This window comes from Pollachius pollachius, assembly GCF_949987615.1.
Source record: "Pollachius pollachius genome assembly, chromosome: 12".
NCBI classification, from domain to species: Eukaryota; Metazoa; Chordata; class Actinopteri; order Gadiformes; family Gadidae; genus Pollachius; species Pollachius pollachius.
The window spans coordinates 10,859,602-10,876,703 of NC_136945.1; the positions used below are offsets into that span (position 1 = coordinate 10,859,602).

At 40.8% G+C, this 17,102-nt stretch overlaps 1 protein-coding gene across 1 annotated transcript; it reads right to left on the reverse strand.

The window, feature by feature from the left end:
- Positions 1 to 1,275: 1,275 nt before the first annotated feature.
- Positions 1,276 to 5,955, reverse strand: LOC307083685 (elastase-1-like; the record flags this gene model as incomplete). Its single annotated transcript, XM_079747637.1, has 8 exons — positions 5,913 to 5,955; positions 5,160 to 5,263; positions 4,355 to 4,455; positions 3,993 to 4,118; positions 3,448 to 3,584; positions 2,975 to 3,117; positions 2,408 to 2,561; positions 1,276 to 1,289 (listed from the first exon to the last, which is right to left on the reverse strand). Exons 1-8 carry the CDS (start codon positions 5,950 to 5,952, stop codon positions 1,276 to 1,278), a joined length of 819 nt encoding a protein of 272 aa, XP_079603763.1. The 5' UTR covers positions 5,953 to 5,955.
- Between the last annotated feature and the right edge of the window lie 11,147 nt (positions 5,956 to 17,102).

Sequence of the window (17,102 nt, forward strand, 5' to 3'; positions counted from 1 at the left end):
GCATGAAAACAGTTGGAGCTAATTTGGTTAATGATGGGTCTGTAGGCCCACAGTGCCTACATAATTAACACCATAAGATAAAGGCTCTGTGATGAAGGCATATTGGACCGTGGCGTCTTTAGAAAGCCAATCCCAGTGATCTTCATTATGGTGAAGTCCAGAGTCCTGAGGTGACTTATTGTAGTGCACATCGTGGCCCAACAGAGGTCAGGTCATTCATCATTTAAATGCTGAAGTCTGGCAGCGAGACTTGTCTGTCGACATAGTGATGACAAAAAAAAAGTCTGACCTTCATTGGACTTTGTTTTGGATTGACATTTGAGGAAGTTGTGAGCAATGCTTCCAAACATTCATAGCTCAGTTGAGCACCATCAGTAGCTGTTAAAAAGATAAAGCCATCATCAATGCTCTAGCAGAAATCATCTTAAAACAGAATAAAAGGTCAGTATATTATTCCCAACTGACCATCTTACTTTTTTGCCAATTGGTTTCCCACGGAAATTACATTACAAAGAGATGGGAGCGGGACCATGAGCAAAACTAGGAATTCATGTAAATTCACACATTTTCAAACCTGGGAATGAATAATGTTTCTCTCTTTATACGTTCATACTGTTTGGTCTGGTACTTCAAAGCTTTCTGACGGAATCATGTCGTGAGAACAACAGAGCAATTGGGTTTGGTGTTTTCCATGTGGAGAAGATGGAAGAAGGCACCGCACGAATCAACCAGGGTATCTAGCACATTTGAATCAGAGTGCAAGCGAAAATTAACACAATCTGATCTGTTGAAAGCTTAAAACAACAGGCATTTAAGGGTAATTATACTCCTTTTATAGCCTATTGCTCGACGCCTTAGTTTTTATATATAGCCCTAGAGAACACGCATTAAGCAAAGGACATTCTATGTCATGTACTCCCCACAAATTAACACCTTTATTGATATGCAACACCATCCTGCAGCCTATTTGATCGATAAAATGTAAATAATAGACAATGCAGCTCTTTTCTTTTTAAATAATTGGGACAACACAGTGCAGGAGGAGACTGCCATAAGTTGATGGTTAGTCACTGTGTTGTTCATACCCGAAAGGAAACATTAGCATAGAAATCTGTATATTATACGGTAGTCACAGTAAAGTGGCACTGGCTGTGCCCTTGGGCCAAAAAGGTCACTCCTACTTATCTCCATAGGAAGCCCTCCCCCGCCCACCCACTCCACTGTGGCTCCCTAAAATAACAGCCGGTCCCATGCCGGTAACCCCATTAAAAATTGTCAACCGCTGAATACTTAAGAAAACATATAGACACACTCAATGGAAAAAACAGACCAATTGAATAAATGTCAACTACTGATTCCTTCTCACCCTAAAGCCATTCTAACATATTTCTTTGCCTTAAGATCATCACTTACATTTGTTTTGGCTTACACGTGGAAGATATGATACAGTGAGAGTAAGAATCTGTTGCTAGGATCCTTCAGAGTAATTTCTCCACGACACACATCGTCTCTGACCTTGCTTAACCCGACAATCTCAGAGGGTTATAAAGCGTCGCAGCCCTGCAAGAGAGCCGTGCTCTCCAGAGCTGTCGTTAGTGATTGCTTGACTGCAGGCTTTAACTGGTCTGAAACGTTGGCTCTATATGCTTGTCTTCCCATACTGGGGTTTTGATTTGTGCATATTTTTCATCTTTATCATTGGATGAATGATAGTATTGAAGTAATTGATTGTAGTATCACATTCAGCACATACAGCTTCAGCAAAGCTGCGTATGTACTCCAAAGTCAATCCATTTTTTTGGTTTGTGTAATAGGTCTATGTTAAAGCTTTTGATTAAAAGGTTTTGCTTTGTCCAACATATAGAATAGGTAGCATTTTTTAATTGTAACTTAATTGTTTACTTCCAACATCTTGCCCTTATGTCTCATACCATTTCTTTCCCCCAAAATGACATGTACTAATGTATGCTTATAATCAGGGCCAAAATCATACACAGTATAGCAGTGAAATAATAATAAGAAGAATGATACAAATAAAAGGGAGTTGAATTATACAGTTTATTCACATAAGGATGAATTTTCACAGAATGCATGGAGGTCCTCTTGAGCTTTAACCCATGATCTGCAAATGGGCAGAACATTTATGGTTAATATATACATATTATATAAAAATATAAATATTATATAAAGGAAGCACACCAATTACTCACCCAAAAACGACATATTAGTGCATAGTGCATGAGTATGAATCGAGTAACATATATAATCAGTGTGTATTCTTTAAATTACATTATTTTATTAACAAATTAACACCCATTATTTATGGAAAACATAAAATGTGCATAAAATGTGCTATGAATCAAGCCCATGAGAAGAAATAATGCATGTATATAAAATCTCCCGATACTGACCCCATTCATCCAACCGATATAGGCGGAGACGCGGGTGAAGACGGTGGGCTTCCTGATGGCGTTGCATCCAGCAGAAGACACAAAGCTGGTCACACCGTGGACCACCCAGCGCCCCCCAACGCTGCAGTTCAGAGGTCCACCCGAGTCACCCTGGAAACACAGAACCACCAACATACACATGAGCAACGACTCCAGTCTCACACTCGCACGCCCAAACACGCTGCGAATCGACCAAGCTAGCATCAATGGACAGAAGGTGGAAAATTGCGGATCACCGAGTTCCTGATCATCTGACGACTTAATTAATAATACATCTACACAGCTGTGGTCCCTACATTAACATCAGGTGTTCATGTGAGTCCAGAGCACCCCCCTGGTCGATGTGTGGTGCCTCCACTGATGTACTGGCCCACGCTTAATATCCTCATGCACCCCAACTTGGGTTTCCCCTTAAAATGACGTCATCATCGCCATCATCAATCCTTGTGCAGTTGACTCAATGGTATGTCGGTTGCCTTTGAAGGATGGACAAAGTTGGGGGCGGAATATCGGCGCCTATTCACCTGGCAACCAGACTCGCTGGCACCTCCAGCGCAGACCATGGACTCCTTGACCGTGCTTCCCCACCAGGAGGAGCTGGTGCAAGTCCTGTGGTCGACAGAGGGCAGGGTAGCCTGCTTCAGCTCGGCGGAAATCTGGCCTCCGGCTGGCGGGACGCACAGGGGAATGATGGTGTGAGGATGAGTCGTTTATCAGAACAGGAGGCATGAGTGGGGAAGGTATAGGAAAAACAGTTTTGTCTAAATTAGTTTTTAATAATTGCGGGGTATTTGGAGATTAAAGGAGATTGCTTAATCTTTCAATGGTTGAGTGAGTGTGTGTTTGTGTGTGTGTGTGTGTGTGTGTGTGTGTGTGTGTGTGTGTGTGTGTGTGTGTGTGTGTGTGTGTGTGTGTGTGTGTGTGTGTGTGTGTGTGTGTGTGTGTGTGTGTGTGTGTGTGTGTGCGTGCGTGTGTGTGTGTGTGTGTTGCGACTCACTCTTGGTGCGTCCCCATCCGGTGATGTAGCAGGGGTTTCTGTTAGGCAGAATCTGGCCAGTAGGGGGCAGAGAGCCCAGCTGGACGTTGTTGTTCAGAACAGCGTCAGAGGTCAGACGCAGAAGGGCGATGTCCCAGCTAAAAATTAGGCAGATAAGGATCAAACATTTGTTTTATATTATAAGTAACTCTGTGTGTGTGCTGTGATCACAAAAGGCTGACACAAAAAAAACAACGTGTGCATAGCACCTTAGCGATGTTGACAACACCTCCTACCACCAATAAATAGCACTTACAATAACCTGTGTTATTCATCCACTGTGACAGTGGCGTGTTGTTACTCGTGTTTTTCAGCCTTAAATACAGTTTATGCTTTAGTTAGTCAAACTGAGACTGAAAAGTCTGTGGCCTTTAAAAATCATTCAAAATTAAAAATACTTAAATTCCTAAAAACAAGGTCGCTCTCTTTGTCATCGGGACTTCTTTATCTCAGGAAGTAATTGCACATTCCCATGCATGTCCTCAAAATGTAGAGCGGACACCCACCCTCCGGCGACGCTGTTGGAGTTCCAGTTGGGGTGGATGTGGACCCGGCTGACACTCATGTACTGCTCGCTGCCCTCATGCACGTTGAGGTTGTGGTCCCCCAGAACCACGCGCCATGTACGGGAACTTTGTTAAAGGACAAAACATGTTAGTAATAGGTTATAGGATGTAACTCGTACTGCAAGTCAGGGTTCATTTTTGGGAGAGTAGGTTTCTGTGTGTGTGTGTGTGTGTGTGTGTGTGCGTGTGTGTAACTGGCGAGTTTTGGGTCAAACAGTCCTGTATATTATGTTACTGTATTGGTGTGCGTGCGTGTGCCCTGCTGGGTCATCTGCGGCTGTCTGCTTGTGTTTCACTCTCACCTGTCCACACAGTGGGCAGCAGTCATGACCCATCCCTTCCTGATCAGGGTACCTCCACAGGTGTGGCGGAAGGAGCTTCCAGACTTGTACTGGAGGGAGATCTTAAACAGCCACACAAACACACCAACAAAGAAGAACACACCCAAACATCGCATTAGGATTAAAACACACACAGTTATAAATCTTAAAATCGGATTATTAATAACAGCTACAGGTATTTCCGTTAAAACATCCATTACTAATTTTGCCATGAATAGATAGGAGGACATTTGCAAAGATTCTACCTTTGTATTTTGAGTCAATGGAAAGTATTTCATAAATAGCACAAGCAGCTGTTGCCAAACTGGGTTACGTACATAACTCATTCACAAGAATGCCATGTTATTTGGCTTGAGGTAGGTAATGTAGGCTACATGTTTAATGCAACCCTGAGATCTGTTTAAGAGAGATTTAGGAATAAGAAGAATAAGAGCAAGGTTTAAAATGTATTTAGGAATAACTGAGAATATAAGTGTGTTGACTGAATGCAGACTAGGCAGCCAAAACAATTTCTTTCCTTTGAAAAGTTGCCTCAGGGTTGAGCTGAAGAACCGAACATTTTTCCCCCACACGTACACACACACACACACACACACACACACACACACACACACACACACACACACACACACACACCCTACATAAGGTTGCAAGAGAATGTCGACTAGAGTTAGCGACATCTATAAATAAGGTAGAAATAACAAGGTTTTTGTTTGTCGCCATACAACTGCAAAGTGTAAATATGAAAGCATATAGCATAGCCTACCTGCCAGGGCCAGGAATGAGCCCTAGCCACCTCACCGCCCACGACGCGGCCCTCCACACTCTCCTCCAGGTACCTGGGCTGGGGTACCTCCAGCTCAGCCAGCACTGGGAGATGGAGATAGTTAGCAGTCTGGGCTGCCATGTCGTATGCTAATGTCTTTGTCTCATCATTAATTTATATAAGATTTGCATTAGGCAAATTTCAGCAAGTCTCTTGGAAGACAGCAAAAGGAAAACTTTTAGGATAAAGGAGGAATATAAACTAAGGCAATGGTCAATTATATGGTAAATGGTAAATTTGCCATCAATGGAATATATTAATGCTAAATAGAAAATCGATCTCAATATATCAGAGAAATTTGTCAGATTGTGATTATCTCCGATTTTTTATTCATCAAAGTCCTGTAAATCAATTGTCTGGAAATGGAGCAAATGGAACGAGGCTCTTGGCTCATGTGTAGAGTTTGCCTGGCGGTTTGTCAGCGTTTCCTTCACCACTCGGTCACATTAAGCAGCCCGTAGTGTGAACCATGCAACAAATTAATTAGTCGTCTGCAATCTGTATCATATCTTACTCTAATTGTCCTTAGGGGTGAAACACTCACACTCGATGCAAGATTTTCTTGCCTTTCAATCAGTCAAGGAATCGATTAATCAAAGTATTATTGCAGTTGAATATTCTACGTATTTCACGCATTGTGAATGGATGGTGGAATGAATGAACACATGGTGAAGCAGGGTTGAAGCTACTTACCCAGGGCTGCGAGGGACGTCAACAGTAGGAACCTGAGCATGTCTGCAGTCTATTGGACTTATGTGACTGTCCAGCGTCCTCTCAGGGCCCTTTTATACACCATGGGGTACTTACAACACACACACACACACACACACACACACACACACACACACACACACACACACACACACACACACCTCCACTGATACACATGCAAAGACACAGGCATACACACACCTATAAACACAAACTCACAGACACAGCCTCAAACCCAACACACACACATACACACACACACACACACACACACACACACACACACACAAACACAAACACACACATAGTGGGTATACATAAATCGCTAACCAGCAGACAGTGTCCACCTGTTTCTCTCCCACCGATTATCGCCGTGTGCTGACTCAGCCATTGCAGCCGTTCTTGTTTCCATTTGTTTCAGGTTAATACTTTGCTTAATATCCTGCAGAGACCATTACTCCACAAACTTCTTTACTGTTGCATAATGTATTACAAGTGCCTCTTTAATCGGAAATAAAAGAACTGATTAATTGTGCTGTATCTATTATATACTGGCACCATGTGAACATCTGGACTGTAAAGTATCCTCTATCAGATCATCCATTACAATCTAAAATGCCAACTATCAAATCAAATCAAACTTTATTTATATAGCGCCTTTCGTGCAAAATTGCAATACAAGCTGCTTCACAATACAATGAAAATACAACTACACTGGCTTCCATCTCCTACTATTATTATTATTGTAATATTGTATGACATTCTCTAAGATTAAGGTTTTTTTTTTCAGGGATTTAGGCCTTGACTTTTATGCTTCATAACAGAAATTGGAAAATGGTGTTTTGACAATTTGCATTTTGCATTATTTTGCGGAATCTGCACAAACACGACTCAAATATACATACACTCACAGCATGGTAAGTAACATGGCCAGGCTTCCTTGTTTAGACCAGAAGCTTATGGTCCTGGCATGAACTCTGTAGCTCTCAGGTCAAGAGTACATCCAACAGCCCACAACTGGCTGGAGACAAACTACTGTTATCAGAGAGGACAGACCGCCCCAAGCTGGAGAGCACATCATGAGAGGTGTGAGGGGGGAAGGTGATAGGATTATGGAATATATATATAGGATTATGGAATTTGTTGGGTTTGTGTGTTTGTGTGTGGTTGTGTGTGTGTGTGTGTGTGTGTGTGTGTGTTTAGGTGTGTGTGTGAGTGTGTGTGTGTGTGTATGTGTGTTTAGGTGTGTGTGTGAGTGTGTGTGTGTGTGTGTGTGGGTGTGTGTATTGGTGTGTATGCATGGGTGTGTGTGTGTGTGTGTGTGTGTGTGTGTGTGTGTGTGTGTGTGTGTGTGTGTGTGTGTGTGTGTGTGTGTGTGTGTGTGTGTGTGTGTTGGTGTGTTGGTGTGTATGTGTGTGGGTGTGTACATTATGTACTACAAGTCTGAAATTAGGCTTACTAGTGGTGTACTCAGGGCTCAAGGCCAAAGATGGCCCAGAAAGTAAATAAGGTAGGATATTTTTGATGTTGGACACATTTTCGACCCTGTGCAGGATACATTGAAGTTGGTTTAGTTTACTCAATACATGCCATTTAATTTACACTTTTCTAAAGTATTTTAAAAGCTTAGACATATGCAATCATTAAGGACAGAAATGCCATTGAAAATATATTTCAAATAGGCAAAACATTTGCCTGTTGACGTTCTTTCACAAACTCACACACATACGCACACACACACGATCCACTGTTATTTCCCTTTCAACCCAATATATTGATAGAAATGTTGGCCGTTAGGTAGGTTGAATGTGTGTCCTCCCTCTATGAATCCTATGCCTCTACACCCCCCTGCTCAGACACTCAAAACAGCAGGGAACAAATGATGTGCAGGCATAGAACCAGTAGCATATCAAATTGACATATTCTGCAGGGAACAGGTGGGACGGGGTATGCACCTTTTTCGATTTAGATTCTTAATTAAGGATGCATATAAGGAGATAAATGATAATGGAAAATACTGACCTAGATGTTCTCAATGCAATAGTTGATGCTGATCATGTTAAAGCCATTTTTGGGAAACATTACCATGCGCTGGAGGAACGGCATGCCTTCATTTATTCATTGATTATGAAAAAATGATACAGAAACGCTGAAAGCAGGAGGGTCATAACAACTGCAAGGCTTGTACCTTGAAACGGGAGACTAGGCACAAGAAGATATAGCAGCATATCTTCAGTGTGCCACTGACTTCCCATAGAGACATCATTATTTGTCCTTTTTCTTTTACCTGAGGTGAATTACAGTTTTTTTCAATTGCTTGAACACTATAGGCACATGCTTGGACCAAAGTAACACAACTTGAAGTTTTTGTTACTATACCTTAAACACATGTAACAATTCCTTAAACAAAAGCACTGCTTTGCACTTTAGTTGCTATTCTGCGACACACTTGCTCCTTTCTGCAACACACTTGCTCCTGCACACTACACACTATTTCAAACATAAGACACTTAGTTAAAAAATGACATCTCAGTATATCATTGGGAAAACACATCTATTCAAAAAACACATTGGGTAATTGAAAATACTTAAATACACACCTCAAAACACTTACTTACAAAACTGAACACCTATCAGCCAGCTACAAAAAGGCCAAAGGGCAATTCATATAAGTGTGTATCATTTTGAGTTTCAATTTGACATAGATGTGAATGGTATATTTCTCAGTGTTTTGTCATATTTGCTTGTGTGTTAAGTTTTGACACAGTGAGCCAAGTTTTGCAAAATGTGTTCAAGCAATTGAAAAAAACTGTAAGGCCTAAGGCTGACAGTTTTAGCCCATTGCTTGAACACTATAGACCATGCTTAGACCAAAGTAACACAACTTGAAGTTTTTGTTACTATACACATACTATACTAAACACATGTAACCATACATTAAACAAAAGCGCTGCTTTGCACTTTAGTTGCAATTCTGCAACACACTTGCGCCTTTCTGCAACACACTTGCTCCTGCAAACAACAAACTATTGCATACATAAGACACTTCGTTAAAAAATGAAATCTCAGGTACCATTGGGAAAACACATCTATTCAAAATACAAAACACATTGGGCAATTGAAAATACTTAGATACACACCTGATAACACTAACTTACAAAACTGAACACCAATCAGCCAGCTACAAAAAGGCCAAAGGGCAATTGTGCACTTCCCGGAGCAGCGTGGGGGGAATATCTCATGTGCCTCCATAAGCCTTTGAGGGTAACTGCACCATCCTGCAAAAATAGGTCCCTACAATACCCAACATATCATCACATTTCTAGATGCACTTCATGATGCAGCTGAACAGGACGGATCAGAGCAGCCCAGGTTTGTTGTGGTCTGGAATAATGTTTGTTTCCATCAGGCTGTTTTGGTCCGGAACTGGTTCAGAAACCAAAAAAAAAAAAATGTAAGTCGTATACTTGCCCCCTTACTCGCCATTTCTGAACCCTGTAAACATTTTTTTCCGGCTTGGAAATGGCGCGTATATGACCGGCAACCACATGCCCGCATGCCTCTTCTGCAGGCAATGGAACAGGCCCGCGCCGGAGACATTGATGTAAGGTCAATCCATGGATGCATTCGGCACACAAGGCGAGGATGCATAAGCCAACCCACGCACAATTGCTTTGTTTTTCAGTGTTAGTTTTTTTCAATTGCTTGAACACATTTTGCAAAATTTGGCTCATTTTGTCAAAACTCAACGCACAAGCAAATAAGACACAACACTGAGAAATATACCAGTCACATCTATGTCAAATTGAAACTCTTATATCGAAACCTAACAATCCTTTGTCAAAATGTCACTCTGATGACAAAATGATGCACACTTGTATCATATGAATACACTTTCAGAGCAGCAGCAACACACTAGTCTACTGTATATAAAACACTGCAGTCATCCATTCACATCCATTCACCGTTTTTATTCAGTTTCACAGAAGGCACATTTTCACAACAACCAAAAAATCGAATACTCAATACTGTACATTGCAGTACAGTACTTTACAGTTCAGTAAATACAGTTTAAGCTAAAATATAATAGAAAAAAACAACAAAAACAATTAACAAAAATACACAACTGTACTGTACATAAACACAGAAAAACACGGCAATTGTGCGTTGGTTGGCTTATGGATCCTCGCCTTGTGTGCCGAATCCATCCATGGATTGACCTTACCTCAATGTCTCCGCAGGCCTGTTCCATTGCCTGCAGAAGAGGCATGCGGGATGTGGTTGGCGGTCATATACACTACATCCTCAAGCCAAAAAAAAACATTTATAGGGTGTAGAAATGGCGAGTAAACGACTTCAAATTGTTTATGGTTGGTGTACCAGTTCGGGATCAGTTCCGGACCAGCTCGATGGAAATGAACATTATCCAAGACGACAACAAACCTGGGCTGCTCTGAACTGTCCTGTTCAGTGCATCTAGAAGTGTGATGATTTGTTGGGTATTGCAGGGACCTATTTTTGCACGACCCTCAAAGGCTTATGGCGGCACACAATGATATGTTTCCCGGGACGTGCACAATTGCCCTTTGGCCTTTCTGTAGCTGGCTGATAGGTGTTCAGTTTTGTAAGTAAGTGTTTTGAGGTGTGTATTTAAGTATTTTCAATTACCCAATGTGTTTAGTATTTTGAATAGATGTTTTTTCCCAATGATATACTGAGATGTCATTTTTTAACGAAGTGTCTTATGTTTGAAATAGTGTGTAGTGTGCAGGAGCAAGTGTGTTGCACAATAGCAACCAAAGCAGCGCTTTAGTTCAAGGAATGGTTACATGTGTTTAAGGTATAGTAACGAAAACTTCAAGTTGTGTTACTTTGGTCTAAGCATGTATCTATAGTGTTCAAGCAATTGAAAAAAACTAACAGTACAGTATTGTATTTTTGGTTTATTTTAGGTTCAATTTTGCTAAAACTGAATTTTCTGCACTGTAAAGTACTTTAATGTAATTTACACTATTGATTATTCGATTTTTTGGTTGTTGTGAAAACATGCCTTCTGTGGAACTGAATAAAAACATTGAAGATGAAAGACTGCAGTGTTTTATATAAAGTAGACTAGTGTGTTGCTGCTGATCTGAAAGTGTATTCATATGATACAAGTGTGTATCATTTTGTCTAGACAGACTGGTTGGGTCTTTGAGGTTGTCCTGTATATGTTACCTAAAAACCATGTGGGACTTGGACAAAAAGAAATCTGACTTTGATTGTGAGGAAGCATTGGAAATAAATATATAGCCTGTCCCTGCAGTGGTGCATGTTCTGTCACAGACTTAAAACACCCAATGTTGACAGTAATGGCATGCTGTTGTGATCTGGCCATGTGGATTTGAAATTCAAATGCACTTCCCTGGGTATTTGTTTGTGATGTACCTAGCAGATATTCTTTGTAACAAAATAATTTGGGAAACACTATTCATCGCTCTAGTAGACATATTAAAACATACAGTCAGATACTGATACTTTAGGCTTTATCCATGATGGCATTAATGCATTCAAAACCAATCATAGTTTTATGAATTAATAGAAAAGAATAGAGCCAAAGGTCTATAATTTAATCAGAGCTTTGGTTTTTCTAATTGAATAGGCTAAATGTATCTCTAGAACCAGACAATAAGATAAGTTGTAGTTCCTGACCTGTGGTGAAAGTGAAAAACATGTTTTTAAATACAATACATCATTTAATAATAATAGTATACAATTATCTACTATTTGAGTACACTAAAATAACTTATAATAGCCATACAATTATATAATATGAATCATAGTACATACTTTTCCTTTTCCTTCACCTCCAGAGCCATGGTACTGACCAGGTATATCCAGGAGATGTTGGCAGAGACCTATATGATTTTCTTAAAAGTATTGCATCCCATGCTTGATATGCAACTGAGCATCTTCAGGCTGATGAGTGTTGTTTTTGGGGCTGGTGGATGGGATGGATGGAACATTTGGTCAAGAAATATAGAATATAGATATATAGAAATAAATGTTTCTTGCCTGGAATGTCCTCTCATCTTTCAAGTTAAATACTGCAAGGTCGAGATATAACAGTGGACAAATGGAGATTTCCTCATAGTGCCAAAAGCCATCTGCAGTAGCCAATCAACAATTGTGATGTCATTGGATGCAAGGATTACAAACCATTTAAAATGTCCCTTTGAAGTGGGCTCACTCTGTAATGCAAATGTTTCTGTTTGGGTAATGTTGCGTTCTTGAAGAAAGTAGTCTAATCCGGATTGCTTTTAAATCACTTTATTTGTTAAAGTATTTTGGTATGGTAACTATGAAGCAAAAGGAGGGGAATTGTATGGACACGCGTGTGACAAACAGCAGGCCTCTGTATCTAACTCCCTAGTATGGACTGCCGGATGTTTCTGATCTCGTTGGCTTCAGGCCCTGGTTTAATACCGAGTAGGCGTGGCCTATGTGACGTATTGGTTTTTCCCTCCTCACCTGTCTAAAGGTGCTGCCCTCTGTGGCTGGAATAGTTATTGCAGCTTATATGTCGGGTCCTGCTTCCTAGTGGCTATGTGTGGTAATTACAGCTTATGTGTTCGATCCTACTTCCTAGTGGCTATGTATGGTAATTACGGCTTATGTGTTCGATCCTACTTCCTAGTGGCTATGTGTGAGTAGCTTTATGTGTTTAAAATACGTAACAGTAAGCGCTTGTCTATTTCCCAGCTTTTTCGATCGGAGAAGCTGTTCAGATTTGTTACTTCTTGTCTAACAAGGGTCTAGACATAGACTCCTTAAAAAAAACATTAAATATAAAAAAGCAATGGCATAAACAAACAACATTAATCCTCAGTGACAAATACTCAAAATACAAATACTGATGGAAGAGAGGTCCATGTGGAATGTGGAATGAGATTGCATAATCTTTTGTAGAGGTCATGTACTGGTTGCAACCAGATTTAGCACTGCCTCCTGTATAAATCGTAGTGGTTTTAATAGAGCTGCCCCACCAGCCAGTGCTAATGCAGGACCTATGGTGTGGGCCTCATTCAACCTCACATACTGGCCAACGTTAGCTTTAACAGGGGACCAGATGACCAAGGGTATCCCAGCATACATGTTTAATCAGTGCAATATAAATCCGTGCCTAGTCATGCAAAGCTTGATCTCACACAATTGTTGATTGGCTGGACCTGGAATTGTGAGTCAGTCAATTGAGTCATTAGGAAACACAAACAGCCCAACAGGTTGACTATTAATTCTAGCTTCGTACAGCCAACCATATTCAAATTCGCTCATTAGGTCTGGGAAGTCTGCAATCAGCAGTTTGTTGTGGGATTGTCAGTCAACCTTACTTTGCTGCTTATTGGATGCTGAAGTACCCTCTTTCCAAAGTAAACACCATTAGCAACCACTACCACAAGACCGCTACCATTTTAATTGAAGTAAGAACTTCAAAGTGTTAAAAGGATTCAAAAGCAGAATAAATGTTGTGTTTATTATGAAATCTTCAAAATGGCACTGCTCTGTGTTCCCGATCACTCGCTAAGGTGAGGTTTGCTGATTAGCCATATTTGTTTCTAGCCTAGCTTCCCGTGTTGGTCTGGTTCGAGACTAACATCTTGATGCAAAACCAGACATGAGTTCTGAGCTGATGTAGCGAGATTTAGACTTCTTGCTTCACAAGACTAGTGTGATGCCATTTGACAACAGCCTGCCATCCTCGCAACAACCTTTTCCTGACCGTATTTTGGTTCAGATTTGCAGAGACCTCTGATTTTGCCATGCACGAGTGTCTGGCAGTGCAACGTGGCAAGGTGTGACTCACTGGAGCGTAGCAGGGTAGCAGAGGTGGTTAAGGGGCAGGCTCTGCTCAAAGGGCGGCAGGGAGCCCAGCTTGACGTAGGTGTCTAGGAAGGCGCAGATGACAGACGTGAAAGGGCAATGGCGTACCTAAATGTCACACAAATGGACTCCATTTAATTCACTGTATCGGGGAAATGCAGAAATGCAACATTTCTCTCGCACGGTTCCCCCAACAGTGTCTGTACTAAATGTCAGAAATGGTCAGAGATAGGTTCAGATCTCACATTGCTGGCCCTCTTCATGCCTATCCTTAAACCAGGGTAAGGTGCTTCATACAGGGCCTCGGATTTGGAGCGCCCTTCCCAGACAGATCGGGGAGGCGGCCTCTATCACTGCCTTCAAATCAAGTCTTCAAACTCAACTCTTCTTCGCCCCCTTCAGCTAGCCACCCTTTCTCTGTGACGCCCCCACGCCCCCGGACTCCACTGTGTGCTGCCTTTTTCTTTATATTGTCTTTGTCTGAGTTCTTTGGTGCTGTTGGACAGATTGTACAGCGTTTGGAGTGTAGGAAAACACTTTATTAAAGGAATATATTCTTCCTCTCTGTTACATAATATATTTGTAATTTATCCAGAAAGACAGCACAATTGATACTGAAATGGGTTGTATCTGTTTACATGTATCTGTGGAGTGTGGGTATTCGATGGCTGGTTTAACCTGCCTGCATTGAGTAATCAATGCACAACAGGTGTGCAGCCTCACCCTGCCCCAGAGCCCAATCAGTCTGAATTGGGCCAGGTGAGGCTGCCTAAACTAGCCATCAAGCACCAACGCTCCACAGTATCATATCAAATCTGTTATACTATAAAATACAATAAAGTCTGGTGGCGCAAGAACCTTGCACAAAGACGCACCACTTCCTTGAACTGCTCATCATCCATTGTGTTGCTTTCACTGTCTTCTTTTTTCATTATTTCGCTTTCCCTTGTACATTAGTTGTTAAACAAATGTGATTCCATTATGAAATTTCCAACAAATATTCAGGTGGGATGAAGAAAGAAATTTCTCTTCTTGTAGCCTTATCACAACACCAATATTGAACCCAGAAATATCAAACTACCAGGCTAAGGGAAATCTCCTAAATTTAATATTGTTCTGGATATCATTTCCACAAATGCTACTGTAAAATGGGAGGGTTGTAGAGAGCAGAAGAGAGAGAGCAGCAAGATTTTGAAGCTTAACAACCAAAACCTCTCCCTTGCCACAACTGAAAAGTGTTGTTTTTCATGACAGATAAGATTAATTATTCAGTACTAAGCCAAGTAGGGTGGAGACCTGGTCAGAAATTAGCCATTAGCGTTCTTCATTTGCTCATACAGACACAGGAACAGTAGACTCATAACAGATATTCTCACAGCGCATTTCACTCACTATTAGCTGAAGGATGGCTAGCTGGTTTAAAGTCAGTGGCGCGTTGTTCAGATGCTATTTTAAGGGCGCATGCATAATGTTGCTTGTGCACCTCGCGCATACACTTTGCTTTTCTCATCTACCTAGCCACATATTCTTGGTAAATTATTTGGGAAAGAACAGCTGATACAGCGGTAATAAGTTGTACTTTTAAATCAATGCATCTGCAAACACCGTACAGCAAACACATATTTTCTTGCCCATAACTTTTAGGATTGATGAGTATTTGATCGTGAGAAAACATTGTTTTACCGCGAGTGAGTGTTAAAAAGAATGAATGAATGCGGGCACGCGTATGTGTAAAAGAATTAATGAAAGCAGGCGCGTGTGTGTGCGTCCATCTGTTTAAACACACGCAAACTAAACACGTAACGCATAATACAGTCCATGGCAATGTATATTAACGGGGGGACACATGCATATTGGGAACACAAGTCGATAACGATAATGCATACAATACTGGTAGGAAACAATGTTTTATTGTATTGCGTATATCATTAAATAGAACCACAGTTACCGCATATCACATGTGTGTTAAATTTTCTTTGCTGAAATTTATTTGAGGACTCAGTGTTTCTGAAGTTGTGGAAGAATACGCTATTCCATGTGTGAATTAGGCCATATTATTTGGGCATAAACTGAGCCATTTGAAGTTTGAAATTCATGTGGTCATGCATCTGTCTCATCAGAGACTGCAAACGCGCTGTCAAAATATCAACTCGTCAGATTCAAATGCGCTCATGGCTCTTAAAGGGCATGGGAGACAGCACTGTCATTGGTTTATTGCACGTTACGCCCAAACCACACCTACGGGTAATTAGGCTACTTCAGACCAACCCTTTTTAGATTTGCGCCGGGCGCAAGAGTCATTTATGCGCTGGTAAAATAGCGACATCGCCATAGAACCGCCCACAAAGCTACTTGCGCTTGGGGCATCTCACTTGCGTTTCAGACCGTTAAAATAGGGCCCTAAATGTATTCAACTTTAAAAATTGGGGTTAGGGTTAGGGTTAGGGTAACATTTATTATTTCTTTTCAAATTGATACACATCCCACACATAAATAATGTGTTGTTTAATCAGCTTAGAACTCTGACCTTCAACACTGTCCGCCATGGTGCTCCCACTTAGGTGCAGCCACTAAGCAGGCAATATATTATTATAGTATTCATATACATTTTGACATATGAATAATTATTTCAAGCCTTATAGTAAGACTTAAACCTTCTCGTTTACAATGTCAAGTGAGACTGATCTTTTCCATTCAAAAATAAATCAAGAGTAGTAGTTATAGTATTCATATACATTTTAACATATGAATAATTATTTCAAGTCTTATACTAAGACTTAAACCTTCTCGTTTACAATGTCAAGTGAGACTGATCTTTTCCATTCAAAAATAAATGAAGAGATATATCTATATAAGATAGTCATCTTTCCTTTCTAACCAAGGGCTGGAAAAGGGTTATCACCAGAAGGCTGGTGGCATGGTTCAAGAGGGTTGAGATGCGTGTGGGGAAAAGTATATAATGTGTCTGCAATTCATTCCTAACTCATGCAGACCTTCCGACTAGTTAGGCTTAGCTCCCAGACAGCTGGCCCACTCACACACACACCTGTGATCTGTCTCACACTCATTCCATAATTTAGCAGTGCAACAACCACAATGTTCATATATATAGATATGTTGATATACAACTACTTGATTTAAATATACCTTATTTTCTTTGAGGCAAAACAACATCTGTTGGACATGAGTAGGAAAATACAAGAGATGTTTGCACACAAAGGGAAGTAAAAAATCACTTGTATTTTGTGTGGTCTACACTTTAGATGCACTTGCAGCTTTGTATCTCGTCTTTATTTATAAGGTCATAATATG